This window comes from Echeneis naucrates, chromosome 13, assembly GCF_900963305.1.
Source record: "Echeneis naucrates chromosome 13, fEcheNa1.1, whole genome shotgun sequence".
NCBI lineage: Eukaryota > Metazoa > Chordata > Actinopteri > Carangiformes > Echeneidae > Echeneis > Echeneis naucrates.
This window is the reverse complement of record NC_042523.1, coordinates 12301099-12318822: the sequence shown is the minus strand read 5'-3', so window position 1 is coordinate 12318822 and position 17724 is coordinate 12301099. Positions and strand designations below refer to the sequence as shown.

Here is a 17724-nt window from a genome sequence, read left to right as displayed (position 1 = left end):
ATTTTGAACTAATCTTTTGTATGACTCGGGAGTAACAAATCATCTCAGTGATCATTTTATCTCGTGTTTACATGCGCGCCACAGGCTCGGAAAGGGTCTCCCTGTCGCTTATTCTGTGAAGGAATGGCTGATTGGTTCACGGCTCATAAAAGAGTCTTCAGGTCTGAGTCTCCCATTCACGTGTCTTATGAGTCTCAGTGTAGAAATGAGTGATTAAACTCATAACTACGGGCCTTCGGGTCTCTCTTCATTATTCAAATGATAGCATGGTAACATCTCCAGTCCACAGACCGGCCCCAGCAGGGGTCCAGTCTGCTCTAGTCTCTGGAAGTTTCTGGTTTCTGTGGAGGGATCCAATCTTGTAAATATGATAGGTATGATATATACGTACTTTATTTATGCTGAGGGAAATTCGCACAATAAGACATACAGAGATACGCTGCCTCAGCTTTATGTTGCAATGCAGGGAGTAAAGAAATAATCCTGAGCCTGTTTTTTTTCCGGAGGGGTGCAATAGTAAACTATTTAATTCTTATACTAAATACAAAATAGGAAATAAATAACCAAAAGGCTTGTCGTCTCTGCCCCTGTCTTCTGTCCACTTATTTAAAGTCCTTTGTCTGTTGTTATTACGTCTTCATAAACTGACTCTCCAACATCTCCAACAGAGACTCCGATGGAAAAAAAGCCGGCTTGGATGCTGCGTTCATGAAAACTCGGAACCGAGAATCCTATGTTACAACTCGGAAATTTCCGACTTCCGATATCATGGCGTTCACCCAACAGGTGAACTCGGAGGAGAAAAATACGTTTGGCACATTGCCATCGTTTGCTGGACGCTAAAATATGTGCATCACCCATTTATTTGTTATTTATTAACGTATTTATACGTTTGACAACTTAGAGCTCATGTATAGAAATATATTATATTTTCAGTTTTATGTTGTTTATGAGTTCTTACAGAAAATCCATGGCAAATATATGGATCACGGTTAACTATCCCAAACTTACTCTCTACAGATTACACATAATAAAAAAAATCACACAGACACTGTTTTTCTAGCAATGTGTTTTCTCTGCTGTCCTTGAGTCTTCACCATGGTATGCTCGAATCCTTCAGAGCAAGGCGTGCACATGTATGGCTTCCCCAAAGCCAGGGACAGGAGGAAAATATGGATGGCTAAAGTCAGGAAAAATATGACCACCTTCCTAGATTGTGTACATTTCCAAAGACCACGCCATAGGGAAGTTTAATGTCTTTTAATGAAAAACAGAGAAAATAACACAAAAGCCAAGGGAAGCTGTTTGCATCAAAAGAAAGGGTATAAGGCTGAGGTTGCAGAATGTAGAAAAAAGCAGGAAAATCAATATCAATATCATGTACTTTTCCCATCATTCCAAAGCCGCAATTATAAATAAAAATCAAATAAATGTTTAACTGCAAAAGATCTACCTACATATGAACCTCGCTGTCAAGAGCGTTGAATGAAGTTATATTTAAGAACAGAATTTGCATCAGCCTGTGGCTTCTGTCGCTAACATTATCCAGTGTGCTAGCCTAAACCTTGATCGGTTTATGTTTTCTAAATCTACTAATCAAGACGGCGAAAATCCGCCAACATACTTAATTACTCGTGCCAATCTGACCTCGATGCACAACTAATATGGAAATACGATTATTCAAACATTTTACCTTTAAAAAGTGTAGCTCCGACAATCTGCTCAATTGGAATATACTGAGCGGCGGTTAGCTAATGCTAACTTCCGGGAATTTTCGAGTGTCTCCGTACGCCGCCATTGCTGTGAAAAAACTGAAACATTATCGTGAAAGGAGTTGTCCCCATTTTGTCTCTAAAGGAACTCCAACCATGACCAAATCTATCAAACAAAATATAACAAGTGTCGTCATTTAGATGATATATTTTTTTTTATCAATGTTTTTTTTTAAGCTGTGACACTTTCTAATATTTTAGTGATAATATTCAACTTAATATTGTTTTATAGAGAAAAAATGTTTTCGTTATATGACACAATATTTGTTTAGTCTTTATCTCACAGTGCCTTCATCAGCACTTCGGGAAGCTGCCTGTCCACAGAGTGTGATTTTACTTAAATATCAGCAAAGCTCTTTTTTGTTTTGGAGTTGGTACATCGTCTATCAAACTACCAACTGACCACATATCTGCAGGGTGAGCTAAACGCGAACATTGGTAAGTTGGGCACATCTGAGCTCCCGTAGATACGGAAGTGGCGTTTCACGAGTAACCACCAGGGCGCCGGCGTGACATTCAAGGGGTTGCGTAAAAAGAGGAGTAAGACCTTAAGAAGACCCTGGGGTGAATTAAGCCGTCGACAAAATGAGAGTACTCAGAGCGGGTCTGTTTTTGTCTAAAACACATCTTGTGGCTCCAGGAAGCGTCACCGTTAAAAGGGTAAAGTGACGTTTGTTTAGCTGCACCGAGCTGATACCAGAGCTAAAGAGGCGGTCGGGTATCAATCTTATTCTGCATGTCTGTGTGTTTTCCACATAGGTGCTCATCAACAGTTGTCGGTCATGTTCCTCTGGTGTCTTCCCCAACGAGAGAATCCGAAACATCGGGATCTCAGCTCACATCGACTCGGGGAAGACCACCCTGACCGAGCGTGTCCTCTACTACACCGGCAGGATAGCAGAGATTCACGAGGTGAGCCCGGGGACCGACAGTGATGGGGGATCGCGGTTCACAGGTGTGCGGTCTTCAGTCACGGATTGTTTCCGTCCCCTGTGACATGCAGGTGAAGGGAAAGGACGGTGTTGGAGCCACAATGGACTCCATGGAGCTGGAGAGACAGAGAGGCATCACCATCCAGTCCGCTGCTACATACACCGTGTGGAAGAATCACAACATCAACATCATTGATACACCAGGTACTGAACGTTTCTCTTCATCTGGGGCCCGTGGAGACTCTACTTTGCTTGTACTTTCTGTCCAAAATACACGTGCAGTAAAACTAAATAAAATGAGTTGTGTGTGTGTGTCACTCACAACTCAAAGGTCTCACTGATTCATGTTTACTTTGTTGTGTTTCTAAATGTCAGTGCCACTGTTTGTCCCACCAAGGTCACGTGGACTTTACCATTGAAGTGGAGCGAGCGCTGCGTGTGCTGGATGGAGCTGTCCTGGTTCTGTGTGCCGTGGGAGGGGTCCAGTGTCAGACCATGACTGTGAACAGACAAATGAAACGCTACAACGTCCCCTTCCTTACCTTTATCAACAAGCTAGATCGCATGGGTGCCAACCCCAGCCGAGCCATGCAGCAGTTGAGGTACTATACAAAACCTTACCACAAAATAGAAGAACAGTCCTGATCACATACACAGAGCTGGGTGACCAGCGGTGCCTTTTTTATTTTTTTTCCCCCCTCACCTATGTGACAATTTCAGGTAGATATTAGTATGTTTATTTAGTCACATAGTCAGAGGTTTTCTAAACCCATCGTGGTAAAGCTAGGAAAAACACACCCCCGTCTCATAGTACTGCAGTAGTGATAAACAGTTTAACTGTAATTTGTGCATCCAGGCACAAATAGAGACAAAACCTGACACTTGTGCAGTTGTATCAGTAACAAAAGGTGCATTTACTAGCTCAAATGAAATCATAACAATGATTTTTCAGTGGTGTAAATACCACAGCCTTTCCGCCTCTATCTTTGTTAACTTTATTAGGTTTTCACTTATTTTTCAGGACTAAACTGAACCACAATGCAGCCTTTGTCAGCATCCCAATTGGCCTGGAAGGGAACATGCGTGGCATTATAGACCTTGTACAGGAGCAGAGCATTTATTTTGATGGACCATTTGGGTAAGTGAGTCTGTTCTGGTGTGTGTGTGTCTGTGTGTGGTGTACGTGAGTTTTTGGGAACCAGCATAAATTGGCATAAATAAGTGACAGCTTGGCTACAGTAGATGTAAAAACTCGTATCTCGTAGCACGTATCAGTTCAGAAATGATCAGGGCCTGTCAGTTTAAGTGTTGTAAGATTGGGATCCTGTTCTGAAGGAATATGAAACTAATTCTACAGTTTCTTCCTCCCTGCAGTCAAACTGTCCGCTATGATGAGATTCCAGCAGATTTCCGTGCTGAGGCTGCAGACAGGAGGCAAGAATTGGTGGAGTGTGTGGCCAACGCTGACGAAATCTTAGGAGAAATGTTCCTGGAGGAAAAAATTCCTACCAACGACGACCTGAAGGTTTGTTTCTTTCGGGGTACAGAGGGAATTAAAAGTCAAGGGGTTATGAAAGTTTCTGCAATTCATTTAGATCTGGAAACATTTCACTTAAAATCTGTGTCCACCTGCTGGTCGTGCAGAAGAAAAATGAGGAGGTAGGATTCATCTTTAGAGCACAATGGGTGTCTCTCCCAAATTTCATCATAAGATAATTCAGACTTTCTGCAAACTGGAAAGGTGAGACGTCCAGTTCGCTCTGGGTCAAAGTGGTGTGTGGCTTATCAAAGTTGAGATCAAATTTGGACTGTTTTGGCTTCAAACAGTTGCGTTGTGAAATCAAATGGTTGATCCAGACGTTCTAAAACACGTCTGGGATTTTTGGGCATGTGACTGTCCCTCAAATTCCTGTCCTCTCTCTGTCTTCCAGGCAGCAATCCGCAGGGCCACAGTGCAGCGTCTCTTCACCCCTGTGTTGGTGGGCACAGCTCTTAAAAATAAGGGTGTCCAGCCTCTGCTAGACGCCATCCTGGATTATTTACCGAACCCTACTGAAGTGAAAAACTATGCTATCCACAATGATGAGTGAGTATGGCTGTCAGTTTTTTTAATACGTGTGCTCAGATAATGGCAGTCAATAAATAAGTCAATGTCAGTCTATTATGTCTGAGCAAGAAATTTTTGGTTTCTAACAATCATTGGTTTTTCTTTTTTTTTTTTTTTTTTTAGAGAGTCCAGTGAAACAATAAAGGTTCAAATGGACCCAACAAGAGATGATTCAAATCCTTATGTTGGCCTGGCCTTCAAACTGGAGGTGAGCTACAGTACAAACAATAAGTTTGAAGTCTCCTTCGGTTGATGTCTTCACCCACATCTTATTCACATCTGATGTTGTGCAAAACAGGAAGGTGTCGTTATGTCATGGTTTCTTATGCACTATCGTGTTTCTCCTTGACAGGCAGGACGATTTGGTCAGCTCACGTATGTGCGGGTGTACCAAGGCTGTCTGAAAAAGGGGGAATACATCTACAACACACGCACAGGCAAAAGGGTCCGAGTTCAGAGGCTTGTGCGTTTGCATGCTGACCAGATGGAGGTGAGAACAAACGACTGTTTGTCAGCAGGTCATCAGGACAGAGTTTTCCATTGGCCGAGAGAGATGGCTGGTCAACACTTAGGTTCCTCTTTCAGCTCCAATGAACGTTGTAGATAACCACATTCATTGTGACACTGGAGTAACATTATCTCTGTATTGCATCAGAATAGAGGAAATTTCAATAATGATTTTATTTAGAGTTTCAGTTAATGAGGGTAATAATTCACATGAACTGTGCTGAAATTGAGCATCTTGTCCTTTTGCCTCTACTGCTCCTCCCTTCTCTCTCTGTCCCTGCTGTTTCAGGATGTGGATGAGGTTTATGCAGGAGACATTTGTGCACTTTTTGGGATTGACTGTGCCAGTGGAGACACTTTTACATCCAAGGCCAGCGCAAACCTGTCAATGGTGAGCAACTCTAATGTTCACCTGCAAAAGAACAAAAACCTTGCACACATCAAGATGTTTGTTGAATTTGCCATTTCCCTTTGTTTTTCCAAGAACTAAGAATATCCAGTATTCATTTGTTAACTTACCGACCTTGTTCCACAGGAGTCAATTCACATCCCAGAGCCTGTCATTTCCATGTCAATAAAGCCAACCAACAAGGTAGAAAATTCATAGATTTACCTACAAACACTGTAAAAATTAAGATTAGTGTCTAAATAATCAATTATTTTCTATCTTGTGGCTGAACAGAATGACCTGGACAAATTCTCCAAAGGCATCAACAGGTTCACAAGGGAAGATCCAACATTCAGGGTTCACTTTGACATAGAGAGCAAAGAAACAATTATCTCAGGAATGGGCGAGCTGCATCTAGAAATCTACTCCCAGGTAACTGCTCTGACTCTGCTCTCAGCTCATAAACCTTTTGTGTCTCACTTTGTAATACTTGGGCATAGCGACTGTTATATGGGTATAATCTTTAAGATTATTAGCTTGGAACCTCATTTCGAGCTGTTTTCAGAGCACTGTGTGAGTGCTTTGCTATCACATCTCATTTTTAAGTAAAAACCCAAGTCAATGAAACAGCAGTCAACATTTTCACAGCTACCAGCCGCTCCTTGCATATTAGCACACACACTGATGTGGCTGATTCTTGTTGGGGATGCACAATTACCAGGTAGCTGAATTAAGGATCACATTCTGTCATGACAAAATGTTTTAGGACTTTTTTTTTTTTTTTTTAAAGATAGTTCTGGCAATCCCACTTCCCATTTGTTTTAGCAGTGGCATTTCATGTACAACTCAACTGTGTCCTAATGTGATGATTATAGACCCTCCTATAAAAAGTTTGAATTTTATAATCAAAAGAATTGTCAATGTCCATGAACGGTCTGTTAGAAAAAAGTTTTTTTTTTTCCCCCCCACGCTTTAAAATGTCTGACTTGGGAATTTATGGGTCTTCTTCTTTATTGTTTCGGTTTTTTGTTTTAGAGAATGGAGAGGGAATACAATTGTCCCTGTGTGATGGGGAAGCCCAAAGTAGCTTTCAGAGAGACAATCACTGCTCCTGTACCGTAAGTGCTGATCTTCCAGTACACAGACATATACATTCAACTCAGCAACAATTGGTATTAACTTTTTATTTTGGCTAATATATTCAAGCAACCATAAGTGAACAATTCTATGATATCATGATGGATTTATATAAAATAAGTCCTGAGAAGACACAGTCCACTTTTCTGTAGTTCAAAAAGGGTTGTGTTTGGAAGCATCAACAGCTGATCTCCCCTTCCCAAATACATTTATGTTAATTCATATTTAAAAACTAAATGTGAACATCATGCGTGCACTGTGATGTATTTCAACAGTTCAGTTGGAATTTGGGGGTTTTTCACAGTCGTGGCAGTGAGGAAGTTGCTCCTGCTGTAGCACTTTAACTCCCTCAGATGGAGACCAGCTAAAAAGCAGTTTCCAGTGAATAATAGCCTGCAAAACATCCAAGTACAGATACAATATATGTACTTAAAGATGCCACAAGTGGATAAATAATTGCCATTCCATTAGCTGGTTATACTGAAATAATAATAATTTATCAAAAAAAAAAATTAAACATTTATAGCTCCACAAATGTATCAGACTTTTTCCTGATTCATTATTAAATTATTTAAGATTCTCTTCCTCAGGAAAATTTATCTAACAAATTACAAATGACAATTTGATGATGAGGAACAGGAACACTTTCTTTAGCTGTTTGGTATTCACATGCTTTCAAATTTTAATATAGTGACTGGTTACCTGGGACACCATCTCATGCAGCAGTACGTGATAGTCAAACTTCAGCTGGTTGTTCTCAGTTTCCTGTTGTAGATGATAGATAGAAACTGAATCTAATACAGATATTTTCTTTATCTTCCCAGATTAAATGACAGAATTCAATCTGCAAAACCTGCCTTCTATATCTCATGACTGAAATACATTGACTAGATTGAATAATCAGACATATCTACTTTATTATTGCTATGCAAGGCTAAAGTTTGCAGAAATTAAAAATCCTGTTCCCATTACTGATTAGTCCAATAAACAATAAACCCCAGCTATCAATTGAGGACTCACAAGCGGAACCAAGAGAAGATAGAAACAACTCACCAGCTGAGTGACGTTGGCCACCTGAGCCATATTATACAGGGTGTCTTCAGTCGATTGGTTCAACATGATGAAGCTGGAGGCCACAGTGCCCAGATGCCAGAAAGGCTCCATGCCAGGCTCAATGTGGCCGTAGCTGTCTGTTGGTCATTGTGATATGAAGGGAGATAGACTATATGTAGAGCTGGACATGGTCACGGGTGTGCTCTTGATTTACAGGTTATTACAGTTTCAAGATCAGCACGCTAGTTTGTTAATATTGTTCAGAGAAACATTGAGTTTCCATATAGGCTGTTTATTGTACATACCAGGTAAATGTGCTGACATGAGGCTTTGGTTTGTCTTGTACTTTTGGTAAAAGGCCTCCTCTTGAACTTTAGTGTTGATGGCACTCAGTTCATAGCATGAGGCCTGGACCTGAGGCGGGCTTGGCTGCTGCTGCTTTTCTCCCCTCAGAAACAAAACCTCTGCAGAGCAGTTCTCTGTACTCTGGATGTATTACAAACAAACAGCACAGTGGATTAAAAAGAAATAAAAGGCAGTTTGGTAAGAAAGTAAAGCAAAATAGAGGTGTCCAAATGTTACCATGGAAACCAGTGTTGCACCACACTCTTAATTATGTAACAGGATGAAAGCCTCCTTTTATCTCGTTGAGTTAATTTGTCAAACCTGTTTATATAGAAGTTTCTGCTACTTCTGGAGTGACAGATTATTCAACCATGCACGAAACCTTAAGTCACATCTACCAATCGACTTCAAACATCTTTCTGTACGTGCTGTAATGTAAACTCAATGTTGCCAGCTCTAAAATGTTGAGAAATGCAGGCAGTAAAATTTTTTTCAGTTTGGATAGAAAAACTGCCTTCAAGACAAACCCAAATGAGCAATGAGGTAAACCTCCACTTTAGGATTTAAATACCTGGTTAAACTTTAGCGATAGATTTGGCTCATTTTAATGATAAAGAAGCAGCATTCTTGTCAAACCAATAAAATTTAATTCTGATCCTTCTCTGTATCAAAACTGTGATGGCCCCTGCCTCAAAGTAGTTGAGAAAAGACAAAAACAAAGCAAAAACCTACCTTGCTAATGAAGTCCTGCAGTGAGATGTTCAGCTGATACTTTCTTCCAGAGTCCGCCACATCCTGAGTGGGAAGTGATCCAAAAATCAAAACTAATTATCCTTTGCTATTATGCATTAGGTCTAAAGTGGCAGAGCTCCTAAATGTTTCAGTAGTAAAGTTTGTCTGACCTCTGCATTCCCACTGTGGACTCCTTTCACTCCAAACACCTTGTACGGTGAGCCATAGTAGGTGTTGAGGTAGTGCTGGACCACGGTGGCTGCTCTCTGAGCCGGGTAGTGATTGGGGTTCAGCTCACCGGTCGCCATCACATCCTCCTCAACCTCTTCTGCAATTAGTTCTTTTTGCTGTTTTCCCAATATGGAAAATGAGAAAAAGAGATGAGGTGCACACAGAGAATGAAAAGAGAAGCAGGGATTGGCTTCCAGTGAAGTACTTTGACCCTAGCAGTGTCAGCAGGGTGGGGCTTTTTCTTTTGATCAGTTCATGCCAAGATAAGACACTCAGACACAAGGAGAGCATCCACTGAGCAAAGTGGAAAGGGAAGCAAATTTGGAGAAGTAACAGGGTGAAGAGGCACAGAGCACAAAAATGTCATCTTTAAATATAAAGAGGAGTCTGAACTTGCCTGAAGATGGAATGTGGAAACTGCCTGCTAATTTGGCAGGGAGAAGGATTTATCTGCTCGGTTGTATGGTGTCAGCTGCGGTGGAAATATGTGGAAATATTACTTCCTGCTTCCTTTGACACCAGAGCTCCTGCCCCCTTTTAAAGGTACAGGGCTCTTTATACTGTCTTCCCCAGATCAACTCGTCAGAACATTCAGCACAAGCAGATAGACATTTGAAAATCTCATTTAAAAAAAAATAAATAAATAATGGACAGAGTAATCAGATTTGCTGCAACATTGTTTGACTTTTTGCTATGAAATTACAAATTAAAGTTAATATCAACTTTATAGGGTTGTTTAACTCCTTTTGGAAAATTATATTTTCCAATATAAGTCACAATCTTTAGAACACAATCTTCTAGTATAGTTTATTACCCTCACATTAAGATTTCAGGGGTAAAACAAAGTTGTTGTTTTTTTTTTCCCCCTTTTTGCATTTTTTTTACTCTTAAAAACAAGAGCTACTTTATATTGCAATAAAATTTTTTTATTATTATTTTTCTAGTGAACACCAATGTAATGACAACAATTAGCACTTGCTACCACCATGTTGACCTAATGTGTCCTGTTCTCTGTAGGTTTGAATTCACCCATAAGAAGCAGTCTGGTGGCTCTGGGCAGTACGGTAAAGTTATTGGTGTCATGGAGCCTCTGGAGCCAGAGCATTACACCAAGCTGGACTTCGATGATCAGACTGTGGGCACAAATGTCCCAAAGCAGTTTGTTCCTGCGGTTGAAAAGGTAATCTCTTTCACTTTCATGGGGTCAGTTGTGTAGAGGTGAAATGGTTAGAGACTCAATTTCTATAACTTTCTGTCTTTCTTCCCCATCATGCTGCAGGGCTTCAGAGATGCCTGTGAGAAGGGACCCCTGAGTGGGCACAAAATCTCAGGAGTCAGATTTGTCCTGGAGGACGGCGCACATCACATGGTGGACTCTAATGAGATCTCCTTCATTCGGGCAGGAGAGGGAGCAGTAAAACAAAGTTAGTCTTCAGTAAACTTCATGTGATGTTATGTAGTTTTATTGAAGTCTGTCTGCTTCAGCCATACAGTCTACTTGATTGTTCTCTCCGTAGCCATGGAAAAGGCCCACGCCGTCATCCTGGAGCCAATCATGTCGGTGGAAATTGTTGCACCGCAGGAGTTTCAGGGAGCAGTGATTTCTGGTGTGAACCGTCGGCACGGTGTTATTTCAGGACAGGATGGGTCTGATGGGTACTTCACTCTTTATGCAGATGTGAGTCTACTTTGACATGCTGACACACTCTTTTAGCCCCCAATATTTGGGCCATCATGCGTCACCACTATGTGTATTTGAGTAATTTGAGGCTTTCTCTTCCAGATTCCACTAAACGATATGTTTGGCTACGCCACAGAGTTGCGTTCCTGTACTGAAGTAAGTCCAAACCAAACATTGTCATTTCTTGTGCCAAGTGTTTGGAGACTGAATTTTTGTGATCAATTATTATATATGCACATCTGCCAAGTTCTCTGTTTAGCTAAGAGTAATAATTATAGGATTTATTTGCAGTAGGTTTGCATCATGTCTTCAAGCTATTGTGACATCCTGCACCAATCAGGGAGAAGAGTCCTCTCTGCTGCTCAGATATCTTTTTTGTTTGGGAACAAGATTAGTGCATCAAGCTGTTCAGCTCCCCTTTTTTCCCCTAGCTACATTCAGCCCCAGAAAGCCGTTTTCTAGTGAAAAAAAGAATTGAAGTTTTCAATTTAGGGGAAATAACTTTAACTAAACACGTTCTGTTAATGTTTATTTAGGGAAAAGGTGAGTACACCATGGAGTACAGCAGATATCAGCCTTGCCTACCAGCTACACAAGATGAACTCATCCACAAACATCTAGAGGCTACAGGGCAGCTGCCTGCAACAAAGAAGAAGTGGAAGAGCTGAAAACTGTCCATCCACTCAACTTCATACTGTTGGACTCAGCTGTTCCTCTTTTAGACACCTTTTCTGCGCATCAACTTTGACTCGACGATAGTGGAGCAAAACATAACTTTGAAGTTTTACTCTCTCATGATTGACCCCTGTATTTATTTCTGTGATTTTTAATTCAGTTTGACCTCGGCACTCAAGATTTTGTAGGATGGTTGTTGGTAAGGAAAGTTCAGTGGTTTAACTTGAGCTTTTTAAATGGCATTTTGTACTATGTACAGAAAGGTTTTTTGTTGTAATAATGATTGCAGGAAATATGCATCTCCTTCTCAATTGTGGTTTTTAGAATATAGGTTTACAGCACCTCTCTGAAGTTAAAGTTGAGCAGATACTTCACACGTACAATGCAGCTGATTAGCTTAAAAAAAAAAAAAAAAAAAAAAAAACACTTTGGGGACCCAACCTGCAAAAAGAAATGCAATTATTCACCAGTACCAGTCAGAGCTGGTTCCTTCTCACCTGTCCAAAGACCTCCGTTTCCTCTGCTATTTCTGGTACGCTGTTGGGATGAGCTGACATGTCCACAGAGTCAGACTCAAGTCTGACTGTTACATTGAGACCCCAAGTTACTCCTATTAGCACAGCCAGGAAAACCACAATCCTCAAAGCCATTATAGTGTGCTGTAAAACACAGATGCTGGAGAAAAGGAAAAAGCGCTTGTGTTAAAGAGTCCAAATGGGGAAATGACCCTCCTGTCAGGGTGGAGTTATATAACGAGGAGGAAGGGAAGCCGAGAGAAGAGATTGTGCAGATCCTGCTGTCTTCCTGTCACAATCTGTTTATTTTTCCTCATTAAGTAGACAAACTGTTCCTCTTTATCTGGTTCTGTTTTTCATGTGCTCACATGCAGCCCACTTAAGCTGTCAGCCTCTAACTGTTTCAAAACCCTCACAGGGAGAAATGATTGGTTTAGACACTGATATCTCATTAGAGCTACTGCTCATCAAGCAGGTGAGATTAGTATGTAACCCTGATGGGTTGCAGCTTTGCCTGGTCCGCGGTATGTTTCACTGAGCCAAATTAAATATGTCCTGGCAAACCAAGGTAATCAAACTCTACACTGTAAGATTGAGGATTATGCTAGGGAGTCATGTTATGCAACATCAGCAGGAATATTTCCACAGGAAGTAAAACCTTTTTTTCCCCCAATATGTACAGAGTAAAAAAGGTTCCTTGTGGACCTGAAACCAAGCTCTGTCTCTGTCCTTTCTTCAAACATAAGTTTAAAGAGTGGAAAGGCAAACCTCACCTTTTTTCTTTAGCTTGGATTTTTTTTTTTTTTTTTAAAGAAACAAAAGAAAATATTCTCATAAGGTCAATTTGTGTAAATGAATCATGCAGTAAGCTCCTTCTGCTGATTGTTTAGCCTGACTGAGTCGGAATAACTGATGAGAGCAGAAAGATATTTTCAAAGCAGTACCTGCCTCCTAAACCTGGCTTCAAATGATTTTCCCCAGTTTCCCTCTGGTGCTGTAGGGATGAACTGTCTTGCTTTCCTGTTAAATTGCTTTGGTTGGCTCCAGTTTGGATCGCCATTAGGGCTCCAATGAATGAGTCCTTCATTGATGATTAATGTAACCATTTTGACAATTGCAGTCTGAAGTTCTGCATTCAAATGTCTGAAACTCAGACACGCAGTTTAAAAGTTGCAATCCTCACACAAGAAATTGTATTATTGTATCATCAATCAGATAATTTATTCATCTTATACTCCTAAAATACTGAATATGAAAAGAAAAAATTATGAGTCAGGAAAACTTGAATGACTCCTCATGTGCTACACAATCACATCTGACAGTAGAAAACAAAAGCATCAATTACTAACAAGGATTTTCACGCTGAAGCTGAACTGGCTACAAAAACTATTCAAATAACAATCTCCCCTCTTATTAGTGGCATGAATACTACTTGGATGTGCAGTGTAGAGAAAACACTTACTGCAGGAACCCTTTTTTTTTTTTTTTTTTTTCTTTTTAAACAAGCTTTTAAGACAGAGAGCACATCTCAGTCAACTTTTCCTTCTTTCTCATCTTCACACGAGGCACCTGCTGCTGGAGAAAGGGTGACCTTTGAGCATAATGTCCTCTCTGTTGCTCTCTCTCAGTGACCTGTTGTTGACTTTCATGTTCATTTCCCTGCTGCACATCTCGAGGCAGATGATCAATGAGTTCATAGAGTGTGAAGATGCTGAAGCAGATTTCATCATAGGCTGTTTTAGTCCCACATTCAAACAGGCAGGCGAAGGCCACGGCAGGTGGTGCTCCAGGGGGTGCAGGCAGCTCCAGATAGGCCAGGTCAGAGTAGGCGCTTGGGCCCTCATAGATTACCCAGGGGCCACGCCAGCTATCTGGGTCACGGGGAAATAAGCTAAGGAACACGCCCAGATCCTTGCGTGCAGTTGTCCATGTTGGGTGGGAGTACACTACCCAGGTAGGGGTGAGGAAATTTGGAGGGGCAGTGTAATTGGGTGTCAGGGGGCTTGTGGAAGTAGAGGCAATGTTTGAACAGGGAGAGTTGGTGTGATTGTAGGGAGACATCCAGGACGTCCTGTGTCTGGAGCCATACATAGGTTGGTGTAAATCAAGACTATGGTAAAGATGTAATGGGGCAGGAAATCCAACAATGCTACCATGACAACCATTTTGAGGCTCCACCAGCCGCTGCACCAGCTGACCCTCCTGAAAAGCAGCTCCATCATCCAGACTGAGGGCCTGAACCCTGTAGCCAAGGGGGCTGCGAGCGTTACAGTACAACACGTTAGTCCCATCCTCTTCATCTACAGACACCATCTGACACTCCACGCTCTCAGGGCCTGGCACCGCCTCCCCAAAACGCCAGGTTGTCCCGTGGGTGTCACTGTGAAAGCAGAAGGCGTGAGGCGTGGTCTGGCAGAGGTGTCCGAAACACTCTTTGCAGTCGATGTGGTAAGCATAGGCAGGAATGAGCAGGCGACCTGACTTCAGCTGGATACCATGGCCTGGACCAAGTGCAAAAGTGGCCCATTCTGTACGGAGGGAAAATTTTGTGACACATTCATATGATGCACATGAGTGGCACTCACAGAAGGCACATAACAGAAGACACTAAGCAGATTTAGGTATCACAGCTTTCATCTGAAGATGTGAAACTGCTCAGAATCTGAGGAACAAGAGTTTTAAGGCAACTCCTTAGATTCACCTTGTGTGTGTCAATGGATGGATTACTGAAAGTCATACCAGGCACAGGCCCAGCAGCCACAAAGAGGTGCAAATTAATTACAAGAGTACTGAAGACCCTCACAAAGAAACACAAAACGATTGCAAAAAGTCACCAAAAGGAATGGAAATGAATACAAATGAGGTTTGTAGGACTGTGACTCATTGCGTCTCTGTTACTGTCTGGGAGTCCCATTTAAAAGGGGTTTTTGTGGCCTTAATCATAATCTGTGTTAGGACTCCCACAGTAAGAACTACCAAAACAGCACAACCACGAAAGCAGATTTTCAGACTTAGAGTCCTATATTATTACCTATATGTTATATCTTGTATGTTAAAAAGTGTCATAATTTCACCTTCAACACTGCAACTAAATAAGATCATTTCATTCAGTTTCAGTGAAAGTACAGCAGCATGATGGAGTCTGTTTTAGGCTGCTTATTCTCCTAATGAATCCTCTGACCTTTAATCGTGTCTCTGATGACTCTCTTGGTCAGGTCAGTGACAGCAGTCCAGGTCTCTCCATTGTCTGTGCTGGAGATGTAGCAAAGTCGGGTCACGTTCTTGCCAGTCACCAGCTGATAGGACTCTGAGGTGTGGCCCAGAACAGCAATGAAGAACAAGAAAAGGGTACCTGTGAACTCATCATACACCGGGCATGGGTTCATGGAGCGGTGGCCTGTCAGGACAGCAGTGCCCAGGACACGCATGTCCTCCCACTGGAACGGCAGAATTAACAGAGGTTATAAAGGAAGATGGAGTAGAGATCAGTAAAATTGTGAAAGGATTTCAGATGAGAGACAGGAAGAGACAAATCTTTTTTTATAATGGTTCACTTAAATTAAAAAACACATAATCTACTGGACTGTCTTCAGATTTAGTGAAGAAGACTGACCTCCACATAGTTTCTGTAGAAAGTGCCTTTCCTCATGACCAGCAGATGTGCCTGAGAGTCAGATGGGCTGAGTCTCTCTTCACAGAAGGCCAGGAAGGACCTGGTGTGGGCCAGGTAGAGCAGAGCTGGGACCCTGTATGTCACTCCATTTGGTTCCTTATGGAAAAGCACCGACCTCGCAGGAAAATAAGGTGTCGTCATGGTATCTAATATGTAAATCCTTCAGGGTCACTCCAAAACCTCTGAAGAGAAGAATTATCATCAGCATCAGAACTACAAAAGCATCACAATTAAAAACAGTAAGCAGGTTCATTTTGTTTGATGTATTTATTCTTCCAGCTCATATTCCTCACTAAGAGGTGTTTTTCTACCATTTTCAGAGAGAGCAGACAAAATCTGAAGTCCTTGCAAAACTGCATTTCAAAATACAACTACATCTTAATTTCCTCTTTTTGTGTTGTGAAACCATTTTTCCATAGAAAGAATGTGACAAAAGGACTTCTTAAGTGCCATTCCAAAAAAAGATACCTTTAATGCACAACCTATTTCTGTGGTCATATGGGTTTATCCCCTACTTTTTTCTGGACCAGAAATATTTTTCATTTCTATTTATTGATATATGTCTTTTATTCATTTATCTCAGTGTACTTAAACACAGTGTTGAGTAAAGTGAATAAAGTTACAGGAAAATGCCAAATGCCAAATGCCAAATGCCCACTGTGAAAGAAAAGTTTCTTTCACAGTGGGTATCACGTACATTTTATTTCACAAACTTCAAACTTCAACATCATAAATGTCCAATTTGACTTTAATCTAAAAGATGCTGAAACAGAATCCAGTTTAAATGAAAGAAATCCAAGGGTGTCTGAAAAGAGTCCAGTTTAAGAGGAAGCTAATTCATCTGTTAATATTGAGAATTCCGTTGGCCCTCTCAACCATTGCAGTGTTGTTTATATGCTTTTCTGTCTGGTACTGGAGCTCCTGTTCAAGCTGTCAAACACCAGATTAATGAGGGTAAAACAGGACGTTGTCTCGTTTTCCATTATGGCTCTGCATGCTTAAGATCATTAAACCTTCACAAATATTTTGAACTCAATCAAGGAAGCCATTTAACTCATAACTGCATCTGAGGTGTATAAATGATAAAATGCCTGGTTTTGAAATTGCTTGCAAACTTTTAAAACCACTCAGATTTACTCTCTTTTAACAACTTCAGCGCCATCACAAGAACTACACTTTGAAAAGGATGCTGTATCTAATGCACAGGCTATGAGCATAAAAAGGCAAATACTTACAGTCACAATGCTCTGCGAACTGCTGCTGCTTTGTGCCGATATACTGTATGTGTCAGCACTTGAATGTGGGGTTGACAGTGAAACGTGTATGCGGGGCCTGTACGTGAATGTGCAGTTAGTTTGTGTGTTTTTCCCAGAGACTGAAAATGATGGCCTCTCCCCTGTCCTCTATTCAGTGCAGCAGTATATCAAGCTGTTCAGTGACCCAGAAATGGACCACACTCATCAGATCTACAGCTTTGGATGAATCAGCGGAGAGCAGCCATTGTGGAAATGAAGGCCTGGGGGGCCACACCGAACAATGGCTTTATGAACCCCATCTCTTTGGTTTCCCTTTTAATTTTTGGCAAATTGTGTAGAAACTATGTTGCTGATTTTGATGTATAGGGCATTAATAGCGCAGATTCTCTTTCATATTTGATTTGTTCAATTTCTGTTAATAAGATTATACAGAATATACCACTGATGGAAGGTGTACAGACATTACATTTTACGGCATTACAACAATGCATAAACTGTAATTGATGGCTATATTAGTGACTAGAATAATTCATAACTGCTTTATAGGTTGGGCCAGTGTTCATATTGTTATTAGTGCCTTTGTTTTAAGACATCATGTATCCTTACTCCGTCCTTTTCCACTGAACCTAAGTTTCTGTATTGTACTTGTCCCCTGAGCTCATGTTACACAGTGTATGTCCTTGAAGGTCTGAAATGATAAGATAACATTTATAGAACTGG

At 41.1% G+C, this 17724-nt stretch overlaps 3 protein-coding genes across 4 annotated transcripts; 1 reads left to right on the top strand and 2 right to left on the bottom strand.

Annotated features, from left to right (window-relative positions):
• Window positions 1–2264: 2264 nt before the first annotated feature.
• gfm1 (G elongation factor, mitochondrial 1) lies at window positions 2265–12758 on the top strand. The gene is made up of 18 exons (XM_029517814.1): window positions 2265–2432; window positions 2532–2684; window positions 2776–2908; window positions 3102–3306; window positions 3726–3842; window positions 4079–4229; window positions 4636–4790; window positions 4935–5019; window positions 5164–5301; window positions 5608–5709; window positions 5854–5910; window positions 6001–6138; window positions 6742–6824; window positions 10222–10384; window positions 10484–10628; window positions 10722–10882; window positions 10988–11041; window positions 11422–12758. Exons 1-18 carry the CDS (start codon window positions 2358–2360, stop codon window positions 11551–11553), a joined length of 2247 nt encoding a protein of 748 aa, XP_029373674.1. The 5' UTR covers window positions 2265–2357; the 3' UTR covers window positions 11554–12758.
• Window positions 6875–12291, bottom strand: lxn (latexin). 2 transcript variants are annotated; one of them, XM_029517815.1, is made up of 7 exons: window positions 12058–12291; window positions 9144–9320; window positions 8974–9036; window positions 8202–8382; window positions 7897–8033; window positions 7546–7608; window positions 6875–7236 (listed from the first exon to the last, which is right to left on the bottom strand). In XM_029517815.1, the coding sequence occupies exons 1-7, from the start codon at window positions 12208–12210 to the stop codon at window positions 7120–7122; spliced, it is 891 nt and encodes a 296-aa protein (XP_029373675.1). In that variant the 5' UTR covers window positions 12211–12291; the 3' UTR covers window positions 6875–7119. The 2 variants fall into 2 exon arrangements, with proteins under 2 accessions (XP_029373675.1, XP_029373676.1); XM_029517816.1 differs by lacking the exon at window positions 12058–12291 and adding an exon at window positions 9602–11881.
• Window positions 12759–13584: 826 nt separating the features above from the next.
• On the bottom strand, window positions 13585–15889 carry neu4 (sialidase 4). Its single transcript, XM_029517968.1, has 3 exons — window positions 15689–15889; window positions 15257–15512; window positions 13585–14603 (listed from the first exon to the last, which is right to left on the bottom strand). The coding sequence occupies exons 1-3, from the start codon at window positions 15887–15889 to the stop codon at window positions 13585–13587; spliced, it is 1476 nt and encodes a 491-aa protein (XP_029373828.1).
• Between the last annotated feature and the right edge of the window lie 1835 nt (window positions 15890–17724).